This window comes from Drosophila gunungcola, unplaced genomic scaffold (assembly GCF_025200985.1).
Source record: "Drosophila gunungcola strain Sukarami unplaced genomic scaffold, Dgunungcola_SK_2 000070F, whole genome shotgun sequence".
Lineage (NCBI taxonomy): Eukaryota > Metazoa > Arthropoda > Insecta > Diptera > Drosophilidae > Drosophila > Drosophila gunungcola.
In genome coordinates, this window is record NW_026453233.1 from 155924 (window position 1) to 173389 (window position 17466).

General features: G+C 35.6%; 1 protein-coding gene across 1 annotated transcript in view; it reads left to right on the forward strand.

Moving 5' to 3' along the window:
* The window catches only part of LOC128264441 (pleckstrin homology-like domain family B member 1), a 31541-nt gene that overhangs the window by 4366 nt on the left and 9709 nt on the right, over positions 1 to 17466 (forward strand). The window contains exons 2-6 of the mRNA XM_052999900.1: positions 11756 to 11870; positions 13062 to 13146; positions 13848 to 15453; positions 15863 to 16038; positions 16103 to 16836. Coding sequence (XP_052855860.1) covers positions 11756 to 11870; positions 13062 to 13146; positions 13848 to 15453; positions 15863 to 16038; positions 16103 to 16836 — 2716 coding nt within the window. The remainder of the gene's footprint in view (positions 1 to 11755; positions 11871 to 13061; positions 13147 to 13847; positions 15454 to 15862; positions 16039 to 16102; positions 16837 to 17466) is intronic.

Genomic DNA, 17466 nt, shown 5'->3' on the forward strand with positions numbered 1-17466 from the left:
ATTTTTACTTTTAGAATGTTTAACTTTCTACGCTCTATGCGTAAATTTTTTCTACATAAATCACATTTTAATTTTTAGGTATCTGCATAACAGTTTTCATCCTCAACTTTTTAATTTTTCCAGTTTGAAAGGGAGAAACCTAAATTCTTGTATTTAATTGTCTTCTCGTTCCCATTCAATTAAATTTTATTCTGGAAATTTCGAAATGGGAAATTTAACGAGCTTCCGTCTTGTTTTAATATTTTTCGTACTTAAATGATTTAACACTTATGACCCACTGTGCCGCATTTCCACGGGCCGCCGGCATATGTTTTGTTCTTTTCCCCCCTCTTTTTCCTGTTTTTTATGTGTTTTTCCATTTCACACTTTATGGTGTTGCAGCTGGTTGGAAAAAGAGTGGAAAATGTGGAAGCAAAAGCATTTTCCACCGCTGTTTCGATTTCGATTTACAATTTCCCTCCCTGCAAAAAGTGCATTGCCAATATTGTTTTCTCCCTCCCAATTCGATTTATTTTCTTTTTATCTCTCTTCTGGCTTCTCCTTCTCTTTATCCGTACTGCTCCTCCTCCTCGTCTTTATCCCCTCCCCCTCCTCCTCCTCCACCCACTCTTAGTCGCTTTGCACATTTGCATCCGACACTTTTTGAAAACCGGACGCACTTTGTCACCGTCGCTGATCTTTAATGGTGCGTCCATATCGCTGTGTGTGAGTGATGAATATGCGGCGATGCACTGGAAAAACTGCATTCAGACAACCTAGTTTTCCTAACCTAATAGTATGTTTAAAAAAGACAAAAAACACAAAATATCATATTGTATATCAAAATATCTAAATTTTCAAAAATGTGCATCCCAAAAATATTTGAAAGTACATATGTACCTAATCTCAAAAAATGTTCGATATTTTGCTAATTCCAAAATTGGATATGTTTTGAATTAAAAATATATATTTTACTATTATATAACAAATAAATTATAAATAAAAAAACCCTATTAGCATTCGGTTTGAATTAAAAAAAAATAATTTCAAAATATTGAGGTACATTTATTTTTAAAGTTGTGTGTTTAAAATCAACTATAAAGAAAATATGTCGTTGCTCCATATTTTTACAGATATCTGTTGTTTTCAAATATATTCAAATATATTTCTTTAGCTATATCGCCTTCCTAACTGCCAATTTCGCAGGTGTTTTGGCAAGTGTACGTGCCATGTGTGACATGTGGCGATAGTTGGAGGCGACACCTTTAGTGCTCCTATTGCAATGTCAGAATGTCGTTCCATTTGGCCGCTTTGGGTTTTCTAGCCGCAAGTTCCATTCTCCGTTATCCATAATATTTCCCTATGCCATTCACTATATGACAACATTCCCCCACAACAACATTCTCTATGACATTCCCTATAGTTCCTAGCCCATAACCATAAAACGCGCATTCATAATTCTCACAATGGGCAGCAGCGCAGCATAAATGCAGACAATAATAAACAATACCGAAACAGGCGCTTCCGTTTTCCGGCCGTGTACAGTGCAAAAACAAAAAGACATGACTAAAAAAAACAACACCGTAGTTTTTTGTTGCCCTTTTCTGTTGTCGGTGGGTTCAACAAACCCCCACCATTAACCCCTGTTCGCCCCTGGAGTTCACGCACTGTGCGTGGGACAAAGATGGCCTCCATTTTCATCTTGGGACTTGACTTTAATTAAACGCATTGCTCAAAGTTGAATTTAATTGAATCAATAAACTAAATAAATTAAAGCAATGACGCCTACCTCAAAAAAAAGAACCAACTAGCGTAATCCTTATAAGAAACATCCTATTGGTTCATATTCTCAGTAAAATATATGGCGAAACTACAAAAATTAAAATATAATGGTTTATTGAACAACTACTTCCGACCATTGAATATCTAATATTAAATAATTTTCTGAGATTTAAAGAAAGGTTTAAAGTTTTTTTTATATCACAAAATACTTATTAGATTTAAGGCTTAAAGCAAAATGCATTGACTATATTATTAATAATTATTATGGGTTTGCGTAATGGTTCCGTTTTTTTTTTTAATTTTAGCTTGTAGTTTTTTCGATGAACTTGTGGATGTAAATTCGCTTTGTTTGCTGCGTGTTCCGTTAATGAAGTCATCCAGTCAGATCAAGTTTTGTTGTTTCACTTTGCCTCACTTTACTTTGAATTACTTTACCCCCACACAGCCACATACTCACAAAAACAAAAACCGTAAAAATAACAACAATAGCCGCTACACAGAAAAAATAATTTATATATGAGGTATGACTTGCTTTTCTTAATGTAAAGGGTGTTTCTCAAAGACCCCGATCCCGTCTTTCCAAAGATCCCATTTTAAATTTCTCTTTTTATCCATAATTAGCATACATTTGTATAATTTTAACAAAATTTACAAAAATAAATTTTAATTTAAATAAAATCCAAGATTTTGGGTAAACAAAAATTGTTTTCATATTTAAATCATTAATGTAAATACTTTTTGTAATGAAATACACACATCTGTGTTTGTATATATTTTTATATTTTAAAAAACATTTAATGATAAGTACACATTTAAATAAAATCCAATATATAATAATTTTTTTTATAATTATTTTCTTATTAAAAGTTACAACCCTGTTTTCTCCTATTGTTAATAAAATAATTGTTCCAATTGATATAAGAATAGTATATGTTATTATGTATTTTATGTGGCTTTTTGTTTTGATTACAAATTATTTTTCACAGTGTACGACAGCAACTTGGCCCGCTGATTGCGGTATACGCTTTGTCTTCGTTGTTGTCGTGTTAAATGCAATTGCTTTGATGTTGCTGCTTTTCTGCTGCCTCTGTGATGACATCACGCATTTGTTTGCATTTGCATTGCACTCTTTCTGCAATTTCCCCGTTGATTTTTGTAATATTTTCCACAAATGATTCATAAATGGTGTCCCATTGTTGGTAGTTACTTCAATTGAACTCAATTGGATGGAGATGAGCACCGCATCGGCGAGTCAAGCGGCTGAGAATTGCCTGAAATGGTGTGTTAATTAGATTTGTTCTATTTTTTCTTTTTAACTTCCCTAAAAGACGCTTGAGTGTAGTTTCCTTTTCTCCCCATTTTTGGGGAATTCTCTCGAAGTCATGAGCATAATCAACAAGCCACTTGACACACAGAAAAGCCCCCACATAACCCCATCGAAAATGGAATCGAAGATCAGAGATGGGCTAAAAATCACGCTTATTGGTTAATTTTTGTATTTTTATCAAAAATGTATTTGTTTTACTTGTAAAAATATTGTTTTCCATTGAGATCTTAAAATTAATAATTTATAAATAATTTACGTAAGTGGTGAAAAATTATTCTACTGGTTCTACCTTTTAACTACATTTTCTATTTGTAACAAAGTATTATATATTATGCAATTTTAATAAAAAACAAGAAGGAAAGCAAACTTCGGCAAGCCGAAGTTCATATACCCTTGCAGCTATTGCATTAATTAAATACTTTTGAAAACATTTAAATTATGATTTACTTGAGTATGTGCTAAAAAAAAACATTGAAACTATGATTATTTGCAGCTCAATTATTAGATAGTTATTTTATATATTTTTATTATTTCTATGGGAGCTATATGCTATAGACGTCCGATTTTGATAAAATTTATACCATAATTCTGAAATAATTAAACATTGCTATATGTCGAAGAACTAAACAAAAAATTAAAAAACAGAAAAGTTATAATTTTTTTCATTTATTTTTCCGATTGTTCCTATGGGAGCTATATGCTATAGTCGTCCGATTTTGATGAAATTGAAACCGTAATTCTGAAATATTAAACCATTACTATATCTCGAAGAACTAAACAAAAAATTAAAAAACAGCAAAGTTATAATTTTTTTTCATTTATTTTTTCCGATTGTTCCTATGGGAGCTATATGCTATAGTCGTCCGATTTTGATGAAATTTAAACCGTAAATCGGAAATATTTTACCATTACTATATGTCGAAGAACTAAACAAAAAATTAAAAACAGCAAAGTTATAATTTTTTTTCATTTATTTTTCCGATTGTTCCTATGGGAGCTATATGCTATAGTCGTCCGATCCGGCTCGTTCCGACTTATATACTACCTGCAATAGAAAGACAACTTTTGGGAAAGTTTCATGCAGATAGCTTTAAAACTGAGAGACTAGTTTGCATATAAACGGACGGACAGACGGACAGACGGACAGACGGACAGACGGACATGGCTAGATCGACTCTCCTAGTGATGCTGATCAAGAATATATATACTTTATAGGGTCGGAAACGTCTCCTTCACTGCGTTGCAAACTTCTGACTGAAATTATAATACCCTCTGCAAGGGTATAAAAATGTAATACATGTACATATGTTTATGTCATATTTACATATATAATACAAATTCATAGTCCCAGGCTATTCAAATTTGTATTTTCTAATTTACTATTTATTAAAAACTATTTTTTTTATTCCCGAATTTTTATACCCTTGCAGAGGGTATTATAATTTCAGTCAGAAGTTTGCAACGCAGTGAAGGAGACGTTTCCGACCCTATAAAGTATATATATTCTTGATCAGCATCACTAGGAGAGTCGATCTAGCCATGTCCGTCTGTCCGTCTGTCCGTCTGTCCGTCCGTTTATATGCAAACTAGTCTCTCAGTTTTAAAGCTATCTGCATGAAACTTTCCCAAAAGTTGTCTTTCTATTGCAGGTAGTATATAAGTCGGAACGAGCCGGATCGGACGACTATAGCATATAGCTCCCATAGGAACAATCGGAAAAATAAATGAAAAAAAATTATAACTTTGCTGTTTTTTAATTTTTTGTTTAGTTCTTCGACATATAGTAATGGTAAAATATTTCCGATTTACGGTTTAAATTTCATCAAAATCGGACGACTATAGCATATAGCTCCCATAGGAACAATCGGAAAAATAAATGAAAAAAAATTATAACTTTGCTGTTTTTTAATTTTTTGTTTAGTTCTTCGAGATATAGTAATGGTTTAATATTTCAGAATTACGGTTTCAATTTCATCAAAATCGGACGACTATAGCATATAGCTCCCATAGGAACAATCGGAAAAATAAATGAAAAAAATTATAACTTTTCTGTTTTTTAATTTTTTGTTTAGTTCTTCGACATATAGCAATGTTTAATTATTTCAGAATTATGGTATAAATTTTATCAAAATCGGACGTCTATAGCATATAGCTCCCATAGAAATAATAAAAATATATAAAATAACTATCTAATAATTGAGCTGCAAATAATCATAGTTTCAATGTTTTTTTTTAGCACATACTCAAGTAAATCATAATTTAAATGTTTTCAAAAGTATTTAATTAATGCAATAGCTGCAAGGGTATATGAACTTCGGCTTGCCGAAGTTTGCTTTCCTTCTTGTTTTTTCTTAAATTCACAAAAAAATTTATATTTGAAAAAGGGATAGTATGTATTAGTATTACATATTATTATTTTTTTTCAATTCCTTCCTTCTCAGAATTATTTAGTTGCTTTAAAACTAAAATTTAAAAATAAGGAAATTTAAGCTAACATTTTCTGTATGATTTGCATGAATAGGCTTTGTTTGCTGTCATCTCTGTGAGTTTTTGTTTGTTAGTTGGCATTTTGACAGTTCCAAGTGGCGCCCACAATTCACAGTTACCCTTCTCTTTGCGTGGGTGGAGTTTTGAACATGTTAATGGACTTTAAACTATGTCACAGCAATAGAACAAACGGGGGGAATACGGTGAAAACCCTTTGACAATCAACAACTTTGCGACAGGTAAAATAAACGCTGCGATAATTTTCACACATTATTAGGCGGGGTGTGTGGCAGAAGGGGGCGTTGACGGGGGCGTGGTGCCAAAAGTGGGTTGCATTTTGTTATGCACAAGGCATGGGCATGCGTCCCCCTTTTCACCACTCCCTGCTGTCTCTGTAATTTATTTATACTTTATTTTACGCACGTAACTGTGTCGACTGACCTTCGCAAATAAAATAGCTAGCGATATGGTCTTAAACTAAAAACTCAGATAAACTTTATTCATCAAAAGAACAACAATGTTCAAAAGGTTTAAAAAATATATATATAATATTTGCAGCCTCACTTTTTAATAAAAGATTTTTTATTTATTAGTTTGTCTTCAAAAAAAATTTTTTTGTTAAGGAAAGCCCACTTAAATATCCTCAATAATAAATTTTATATTTTAAAGAGATTTTTGTGCTAAGCATACAACTATTTCGTCATGCCAAATATTTATTAAAACAAATTTAAATTGTTTGTATAATCTTAATAAAATTATTGCTTTTTATTAAATTATAGAAGCTTCACCGTATTCGTCTGTCTTTTTAAAAAACTTATTAATGTCTGTTATCCGTTTGCTTTGGCTACGATCTGCTAAAGATTTTAATTCACAATTAGCAAAAATATGTTTTATTTCGGTTTGCATACATAATTATGTTTGTGTTTTTATAGCCACGAAATGAGCTCGCAATCGTGTCAGCCATATGCAACATGTCTCTTGTTTGCTTGTTAGTATAGAAACCGTGTTCCACATTTGACTTTTGATATTATTCGATGTCCCCGAAGGTCTCGAGATATTAAAGGTACTCAAATGGGTAAACATGAGCATTTATTTATGGTTCGTGTTCTCAATATGCTTAACCCAAAGATAAGGTGCGGTGTATACCCTTTAAATATGGATTACACATGGAGTACACATAGGGTTTCGGGGAATTTATTTAGATAGACGATAATACAATCATTGTTACTGTGATTCATATGTGTTGTATAATGTTTTTAAACTGAATCAGATTAAATTAAAATACTATAAAAATAATTAAACAGATAAGCACATAACTAAGCTTTCATGTCATGGTTAAATAATAATGTATTATTATTATTTGTGACTATTTCATGGCACGTTTGGGATTTTTCCTTGAACGTGCACTGGCATCACAAGCTGTACTTTTAAGTGGAGTTTCGGTTACCGGAAGTTCGTTCTCATATGTTTTATCCAATATCCAAGGGTTTTAATTCCCTTGTTCAGGTCACGTCTCAAGCTGAATACCACATTGGCCTGGCTTACATTTGGCATTTGTTTGGCTTTGAAACAGCAAAATGCCATTAGCAAACGCCCTCGGGTCACGCCCACCAGCCCGGCAAAATAAATAAATAAAGAAAGAAAACTTGTCTGCGGAATGCGTTGGATTTTTGGCACTGAAATGAAGCCAAAACTGACAGCAGCCCAAAAATAAGCAAACAAACAAACCGAGTTTTTTGCCAAATCGAATTTATATTGACAGTTGGCCTGCTAGTGCACCTTGCATACATTTTGTACACTCTCAAAATTTAAACACAATAGAATTTAAGTTACCAACTATGCACTTTTAAAAATTAGACACAAATTTAAAAGTGCTTACAAACATTTTAATTTACTGTATTACTGCAATAAATTATTTAAAAACTGATTGAAAAGCATATTCAATCTAATACAGAAATTTATATATTTGAAATAGAAATAATATTATTTATACAGAATTTAACTAAACAATTTTCTTTATAATAAGCAAACCAAACTGACCTTAAATTTGTTCCAGTGTAAGGGTCGTGGGGAAAAAAGGGAGGCATATATTTACCAGCTGTGTTTGCTCTCTATAAATAAAGTCAACTAAAAATGGCAAAAATGTATTCATGATCGGAGGGAGCTCATCAGGCTAAAGTCGAACCATTTGTGGGGGTGTTGTTGCGTTTAGGGGTTAATGAGGGGAAGAACTGGGCAAAAATAAGGGGAAAAAGGAAACTGTTAATTGCATTGACACTCTTTTGTTTGATTATTTGTCTTGTGAGTAAAGATGCCTCATCTATATAGCCTCGTACCATATTTTAGAGTTCCATACCCTCGACACACGTGTCACCAAATGATTTTGGGTTTCCAGGCACAGCAGGGGTGAAAATAATGGGTTCATTAAAATTATATAGTTCATTAAAACCATTGTTTGACTGCCAAATAATAAATTAAACAATTGAACAGAATTTAATTAATGCAATAAAATTATGCAGTATAGCGTTAAACTGAAAACTAAATACATTTAGTTGTAAAACTTTTGTAAATATAACTACACCGAAAACAACATCCAAAAGCTTAATTTTAATAAGTGTGTCTTAAAATTAAACTAATCAATTTAACCCCTACACTTTTTAGTTTAATTTCTATACGAAAGAGTCTAAAACTGAGGTCTTATTTTTAAACTTCATACGTTTTATTTAGATACTTTCGTGGTATTAATTAAATACGCATCTCATTGAGCGCATATCCAATAGTTTGAAATTCATGTAACAATAGTTTAGTTTCTATGACAATTTTTTCTTTTAAATGTATTTAATAAAATATTTGTAAAGTTATCCAGGTTATTACCATTACCCGCGTTGTATAAAAAGTATGTTTGTTATCGGCCCAGAGCTTTTACATAATGCTGGCTTCACGGCATATCTCTGCCGACTCTTTCGATGATTTTCCGTTTGCCTTTATCTTATCTCAATAAAATTGAAATACCTTTGTTGTTGGCGGTCATAAAAAGCTTACAAAAACACACAATTCGGAGGAAAGGAGGCAATTGGGGAACGCATCTTGGCGCAGGCGTTTCTTCTGACTCACTTTGGTTTTGGTTTTGGATTGGTTTTTGTTTGCAAACCGAACCAAACCAAACCGAAGCGACTATTCCAGACCATTTTGATTCACTTTAATTTCGCCTTTGTTGTCTTGCCTTTCTTCGGCGTAATTTATTACACATCTTGTGGATTTTCCTCTAGCTTTTCTGACGATATTTTCTTTGGGCCCCCAAGTCACACATGATGACGTGCCACAGAATTTGAGGGAAGCGCCAAGAAAAGAAAAGAAAATAAAATAAAGCAAAAGCCAAATGCATTTCGTAATGTTTTATTGTAATGATCGGTTGATGGTTGATGGTGCATGATACAGCCCCCAGAGAAGTCGCTCATCATTGTGATTATAATGATGCTGATGATGATGATGCTGATGATGATGCTGATGATGATGCTGATGATGGTGGGGCACTACCAAAAAACGAACAAAAAAAGTGAAGAAAAACCAAAGAAGCGTCTAGACGGAAAGCGAAAGTAACGCTCATGGGTTAAGAAATTGAATTTTAAAGATGACATGCAAACTGGAAAATGTATAAAGAAAAAATGGCACAATAAATGCCAATAACTGTTAGGAGATTGTGGAAATGATTTATTGTTAGCTAATATTGTTCATTTTCTAATTTGAAAAAACAAACATAACATATTACCCCAAGAGTCCCGACATTTTTAAGTCTCTTAACTTGACACTTCATTATAGGATTTTATTGTTTTATAAAATAACTTTACAGCTTTTTAGTAATGCAGTAATTTTTAGTACAGCGATTTATTATAAGAATTACCTTTTTTTCTAGAAAAAAGGTCGTAAATACAATATTTAATACAAGTAATTATACGCCATTAAAAACAATTCTATTGCTGGAACACAGAATGCTCTTAAGTTTTTATTGATAACTAGGGCGGGAAATCGAATTCTCTTACCTATATTTATAGCCCAGTGATATGGGTTACATTGAATATGTTGGCTTGAATCATTGACGGCGAATACGTTATGAGCCCAATCAATCAACCATAAACAAACAAATGAAAAATGCGACCTTTGATAACACACACACATGCACTCGCAGAAAAAATTGAGAAACAACAGGTAAAAAGCTTGTGTAGGAGCGGAAAAAAATAGTGAAAGATATATGGAAGTCGCAGCGCATTGAGGCACTAAAAGTTTTCACTTTTATTTTTGGGGCGCGGAAATGGTTGCGTTTAAGGGGTACCCCCTTCTCCAAACTTTCCGCCAGGTGATCCACCTTCGAATATTTTACGAAATGTGGGCCCCACCATCTCCCGGCCAGCACTTCTCCTCCCAATTCCCCGCCCCCAAAATCTGGAGGGAAGCAAACGAAGCCGAAACAGTCCGAATTGGGTCATAAACACCAAAAGTGGTCGACGGCAAAACGGCGACTGCGATTAAGTGGCGGCGGCATCATGATCATCATTATAATCCAGTGGCCTACCAAGCAGGGATTTTCGAGGGTTAAGACCTAGTCTAATAAATATTCAGGGGATTATTTCACATGCATTTCACAGCATTTGAACAATTAGAAAGATTTCTGCTTTTAATTTGAATTTTATAAATAATTTGTATAGTAATTTATAAACAAAAAAAATACATATTTTGTATTAACCATACTTATTTTAATAGACTTTAACTAAAGCTAAATGATCAAAAAAAAATAGTATCTGATTAATATCAGACGTAGAAAGATTTCATCTTTTAACTAGAAAATTATAAAAAATTTGTATAGTAATTGAAGTTTTTTTTTTGTAAAGCTCTTATATATTAACTAATTAATCCTGGTTTTATATACATAGATAAACTTGTTTGAATATACATATTAATGCATACAGCTACAGAAAAAACGATAAAGTGTTCCAAACATAATAGATGCAACCTGAAGTTTCAACGGCCAAGTAAAACCCCTTTTGCATGCGCCCCTGATGAAATATGATTTTATGGTCGTTGTGATCATGTCATTGATAATTCCATAGCTTTGGTATCACTGTAGCTGCTTGGACCGATGTGTGTGGCGGCCATAAAGTGACCGTTCCACATTATGTGCCCACATTGGATAACTGGAAAATGGGAGAGCACGTTGTTTGCCTGATAAAGTTTTCAATCTCTAAAACAAACACACACACATCAACATTCACACATTCATTCATATTACTGCACATATGTACATAATTTTCCACCATTTCTTTTCGCTTTTTGATTGATGTTGTTGTTGTTGTTATTGTTGCTTTTCCATTTTTTATACATATTTTTATTTTTACTGTTGCGAGTGCAACTTTATCAGTTACAAGTGCGTGAGTTTGAGTTTGAGTCGGAAATCGGATGGAAAGGGGGACTAATAAGGGGTCAGTGGTCAGCGTCGGCACTCGCTGCATATGACATCATTCGGAAGTTGGAAAAACCATTGTACGGCAGCTCAAGCGGTAAAAAAAAGCATAAAATCGTGGGTATAAAAAAGAAATAGCTTATCAATTTTTTAGGGGGGAATATTTATATTTTTTATCTTTAGGCTATGAATTTACTAAAAATTTAATTATTTATGAAAATATCTCAATTAAATTTAAGTAATATTGTATTCCTTATAAAAAAAGGATGACTAGATATTTATTCTCTGTGAACTTATGTTTAAACCACCAAATATTCACTAAAATGTATTATGGGATCTTAAGTCTATGAATTTACATAAAAAGTATATTAAATATAACAAATACTTTCTTAAAAAATATTTTATTGCTTATAATAAAAAGAATGCCTAGTGATTCTTTTTCTGTTTACTTATGTTTAAACCACCAAAAATTCAGCACAGCTGTGGAATTTCCTCCCTTTCAGGAGCACGTGCGTTGGCACACACACACACACTCACTTATAATTAGGGAACCCCTGAAATCCCTTAACAGTGTGTCAAATACAAAAAAGGGAACGAACAGAGAAAAACCAATAACATTTACCGGCCAGCTGGCCATGCAACTCCCAAATGACACTGGACATTCCAGCCATTCATTCGAGCGCCCTTTTAATGCCCGCCTTCCCGCTCTTTTTCCCTCGTTGCAGATGTCCTTGACGAAAAAGGATCCGTCGCTGAGAGTCGCCGCCTCGGATCCGCATCTCGTCTCTCTGGGCGGCGGACGACTGAGCACCGCCGTCACCCTGCACTACATACACATAGGTGAGTTGGAAAGGTTCTCAAAAAAATTGTTTTTAATGTTTTTGAATTGTATGATAATATGTTAGTTTTTTTTTATATAATTTTTTTTTAAATAAATATTCTAAAAATATATAAAATTCATATGTTTTGTACTTAATTTAAGAATATTGACAGAAATGTTTAAATTAATTCAGCACCACTGGTCACGCACCGTTGCGTCCGTCTCCCTCGCACTCGTCCGTGTCATTTGTGCTTTGTTTGTTGCTGCGGCCACGCGTGCGCGTTTTTACCTATTTCTCTCATTTGCTCTCTCTCTCTCTATTCTTGTCTCGCCCTCTCTCTTTTTACCTGGCAAGGTCACTTGTAAAGCGATAAGCAAAGTACCGAAAAAAAGCAATAGCAACAATAAGTAGCAAAGCGCACACACAACAAAAAAAGTCTTGCGAAAGCAACGCACAAAAGACAACAAATATGGTGAGCAAACCGCGATAAGCTGATTTTTTGTTAAGTTTACAATGGGCTTAAAAGTGTTGAAAAGATTCAAAAAAAGCTTTGGTAATAAAATTTAAAGGCTTAATCATAAGCAGTTAATAGGTGAATACAAAAGAAAACATTAATTATTATTATTTTGTGTTTTTATGTTATGTTTTTATTACATATGCGCTTATTGGCTTAAATACTTTCAAATGTGCATGGGGCATTTAAACATATCAATCTTATAACGATTATAAACTCAATCTAAATATTATATTTCGAATAAACATAATTCAAAATAAAAAAATCCTGAAAAATAGCAGATAACATAATGAACAAATATTTTAAACAGAGACAAGCTTATGGAAAACTATTATTAAACGTACTTTTGTATGGTTTTATTAATTTTTAATAGTTTCAACTAAATTAAAAAGCGTGAATATTCACATTTAAGGAGAGAATACATATTTCCTAGCCTGATTTTCAATAGTAGTTAAACATACCACTGTACCAAAATAGAGATATGTCAAGAATATGCTGTATATTCCCAAAAAAATCAGAGAGTGAGAGAGATGTGAAATGAGATAAGAAATATACTGTTGAACTGACTGTTGAAATATTCCAGCCTCACATTACCAAAAAACACTTCAAACGTGAAACTTTTAGTTTTGAATACGAGTTTTAACAAAGTTATGTATATGTATTGACTATATTTTATATGTTATACTATATTATTAGGTGACACTACGATTGGATCGGCAGCCAGTTGCAGCATTTCGTTGAATGGAAGCGGAGTTCGTCCGTTGCACTGCACAATCTACAGGTATTTTAGCCCTTAACTTAAGATTTATTTAGCCTATAGAATTTAACTAGCTTAAAATTACATATATTTCAATGCAGTTAAATTTTAAAGTTACAGAATGTTTCTCATTTACTAGAAGGTGTGTGAAGCCTTAACAAAATTTTAAAAGTATTAAACCACGTGACTTTTATGTTTTTAAAAACAAAAAGAAATCCACAAAATTTATCTGTATAAATTAAAAGCTGCAGAGCATTTAAATAAAATTCATTCAAGTTTAATCATTTGACTTAAATATGATTGGTTTGGTTAAAAAATGAAATCAAAATCGGTTTAAAATATAAACAAGTTTTGGTTATACACAAGATTTATTTTTTTTTAAGTAAATATGCCATTGCGAACTAATTATATCTGTTAAAGACATTTCTTAATTTATTTTTTAGTTTTAACGAAATATAATTAAATGAAGTAATAATATAACAAATCTGTTAAGGTATTTTATTTCTTTTAAAGTACAATTTAAAAGAGACTTCCAAAAAATTGCCACTTTTATCAGAATAAATGAAATTCTCAGAAGGTGCATCGAAAATACAGTCTCCTTAAATCACTTAATAAAAAATAAAGTCATATAATATAAGAAATGAGTGATTTGTGAAATGACCTTTTCCTTTTAAGTACATCTAAAATTGTGACAAAATTTTAATGAAACTATTTTCATTTTGCAGGAGCGACGCCAACGAGGTGACTTTGGTGCCGGAACAGGACTCCCGCCTGCTGATCGACGGGGCTCCGATTGTGGAGGAGACCAAGCTCAGCCAGGGGGCGATGATCACCATTGGCAACTCGAACTACCTGAGGTTCAACAATCCGGACGAGGCGCAGATGATGCGATCGGCGATGGGCTCCAACGAGAGGATCTCGATGCCGCAGATCGATTTTACGCAGTCGGCGCGGCAGGCCCATGAACTGAGTCAATCCCTGGAGCTGGAGTCCTTCTACGAGAGCATCATCAATCCGATGAACAATCAACAAACCTCCGTCACCTACGAACTGGAGTGTCCCAAGGTGTTCTCCTCCGATCTGGTCACCGTAAATATGCCGGCCAAGGATGTGTTGGGCCAGAAGTATGCCAGTTTTGCCCGCAATCTGGCCGAGAATCACCGCCATGAGAAGCAGCTGAACAATCAGTTTGCCAAGGGCGTGGGCAGCAACAGTGGCTACTGGAATGTGCCCAGCAATGCGGCTATCTACAAGGAGCACCATCATCATCATCATCAGCAGCAGCAACAGCAGCAGGCTCCACCGGATCTGCTGACCAAAGTCAACAATGATCGCTACGATCGTTATCCCAAAGCGGGTGGCCTGCAGATCTACTCCATGAATGGTGTGAATAGCGATATCAACAATGGTTTAATTTCTAATGGAGGAGGAGGAGGAGCTGAACTGGAGGACATGCTAAAGATATGCACGGAGTATGCGGACAGGAACAATACCATGGCGCCCAACCACAATACATCGAGCACCTCCAGCATCACCTCCTCGCCCATTGTCCAGAATCGCATTAAAACCAATGGTTCGTTGCCGCGGGACAAGAACAAGTCACCATTTCCACAGCAGACAGGAGGCGGAGGAGCAGGAGCAGGCAACTCGGCCAATATTTCGCTTGTGAGCAGCTCATCGGGCTATGAGAATGTGCGCTTGCTGGGACCCAATCGCGTGGAGATCAATGGGCAAATCCATGTGCCGGGAGGAGGAGGAGGAGGGCCATCCAGTGGAGTACCTCCAACGGCAGCGGTGAGGGCCAGCCATGAGAATCTTAACCAAAATAATGCGGCCACTACAGGCGGCAAATATGTGCCGCAAAGTCCCAGGACCAAGATACGCACCAACTGCATGTCGCCCAAAAAGGACGTGTCCTTTGGCAATGCCTTTGCCCTGGCCATTAGTCCGCCACCGGCAGTCCAGGCCGCATCCATACCCATTCCCATTCCCATGGCCAGCCTGGTGAAACCACCGTTGGCACCCAAGCCACCGGCTCCAAATCAACAGCGCGACTACGATCAGCTATTCAAATCCTTCGAGCGGAAGCAGCAGCAATTGGATCGCCTAGTGCCCGCCAAGCGATCCAACAAGAACATCAACAATCTCACCCTCAATCTGCAGTCCACGGAGTCGCAGACGCAGTCCCCCAAATTGAGCCGCAAACCAGCTCCGGCCCCGAGGAGCATCCATCTGGAGCAGCGCCAGCGACGGGATCTCATCCAGCGGCGCAAGCAGCTCAAGCGGGAACTGGCCGAACTGCCGCCCTCAGCGGGAATCGAGGGACTGGAGGTGAGTTCCTAGAGCTCCACAAAGAAACATCTTCGCTTTAAGGGGATATTAGTTATATTTTAGGACAGGGGTGCTCAAACCCGCCTTAGGGCTGTGCATTTGCTGAATCAATCCAAAATCGTTTTTATCCAGCATCAAAAAAAAAAAAGATAGTATTTAAGGACGTACTCTTGGGCTTATCAGTCTGTTAGTAAAACGAACACGATCAATATATTATCTTAAAGTGCATCACGAATGAGAAGTAAGATTGTGTAAAAAAAGTATCGGAATGGGAAACAAACTAATAAAGATCATAGTAGGTCTTTAAATTATTAACCTCAAATAGAAAGGAAAAATCTGAATTGATTTCCTTTTTGTTTCTGATAAGCCTTCAAGAATCTATTAACAAAAGTGATACATTCTCTTATAGCTGGAACTGGGTGAGCAGCCCTTGGCCGCCAGTGCCTCACCGCGATTGCAACTGCAGGCGCTGCAGAATCGAGTTCGTCGCTTGGAGGCCCAAAGGAATGCCACTCGCGTCATGGAGGAGAATCAGCAGGCCAAACTGAAGCAGTCCATTGAAATGAAGCAGGATCAGCTGAAGAAGTGAGCTTATATTCTTGCAAAATAAAATAAAACAAAAATAATAATAATTTAAATTTGTTTTCAGACTGCGAGCCATGTTGAAGCAGAAACCAAACAATGCCTGTCTGAAGGAGGAGCTGCAGCTGGTGTGCGAATCCCTTGAGAGCGATAGGAAGACTTTCGAGGACCTGGAGTTCCAGTACTTCGAGGAGGAGTCCGAGCATCATGCCAGTCACGAGGAGTTCAAGCGGCACGAGCAGCGTCTGGCCTTGGAGGCCGAATTGGCCGCTCTGCGCATTCAAATCGGATCGGATGAGCCCGAGGAGCCCACGTCGCCCAAGTCGCCCAAGTCGCCCAAGTCACCCAAGTCGCCCAGTTCGCACAGTTCGCCATTGGACTCCAGTGGAAGCAATCTGGTCAACGGGCTGATGTCCCAATCGCTCTTTGGCTCCGCCGAACTGCTCTGTCCGAAGCGACGCAACCAACAGGAGGATTTGATGTCCAAGAGCGTGAACGAGAACATGTTCTATAACCATAAGATCGAGGCCAACACCAGTACGCCAAAGCGTCTGCCGCTCCAGCTGTTCGAGGATCTGGGCGGCGGCAGCTGCGAGCAGATCAGCTTCAATCTATCGCTGCAGGGCGATCGCTTCGAGGTGAATCCGCTGGAGCGGCGGGTGCCCTCGCAGGACGACATCGATCGCAGCTGCAAGGTGGCCAACGATGCGCCCATTTCCACCAGCCAGGGCGCCAGCACCAAGATCTTCGACAGCATCAAGGAGATCGAGCGGAATCGCAAGCTTCTGCTCGCCCAGCAGGGTACGAAAAGCAATGTTTTAACTTCCATTTTTTACGAGGCCACAAATTGCTTTTTTTTTAATAATATTGAACTATCTTGTTTTACAAAAAGGAAACCTTTTAAAAACTATTATTGCCTCGCTCTTGTGGTTCCTAAAACCAATTTGTTTATTTTTTGGCAACTTGATTGACAATCCGGTTCATTGATTAAATTATTATTATCTTTTGTTTTAAGGGTCAGAAATTTAATGTTGAATTTTATAAATTAATACTTTTAGAACAGATGGCCAATTGACTGGTTTCTTATTATTTAATAGTATATGTATTAATTAGAATGTTATACAAACTTTATTTTTTTTTTTACATTATTTTATTTGTTATTACTATTTAAATATAAATATGATATTAAAATTGCATATTATATATTTTAATTTCGAACTTTATACAAACTGCAATTTTTTTAACATCAAAATTCTGTACAAAATTTAAATGCAAATGTGATATAAAAATGGTATAACAAAAATATAACTTACAGAGCAATTATATTAAAAAGACGCTGTTCTAAAACAATTCAAAATGCAATCATTGAAAAATTCTTTAAAAACCAAATTACTTCGGACATTTTTTTTTTGAATATAAATGTGATACTAA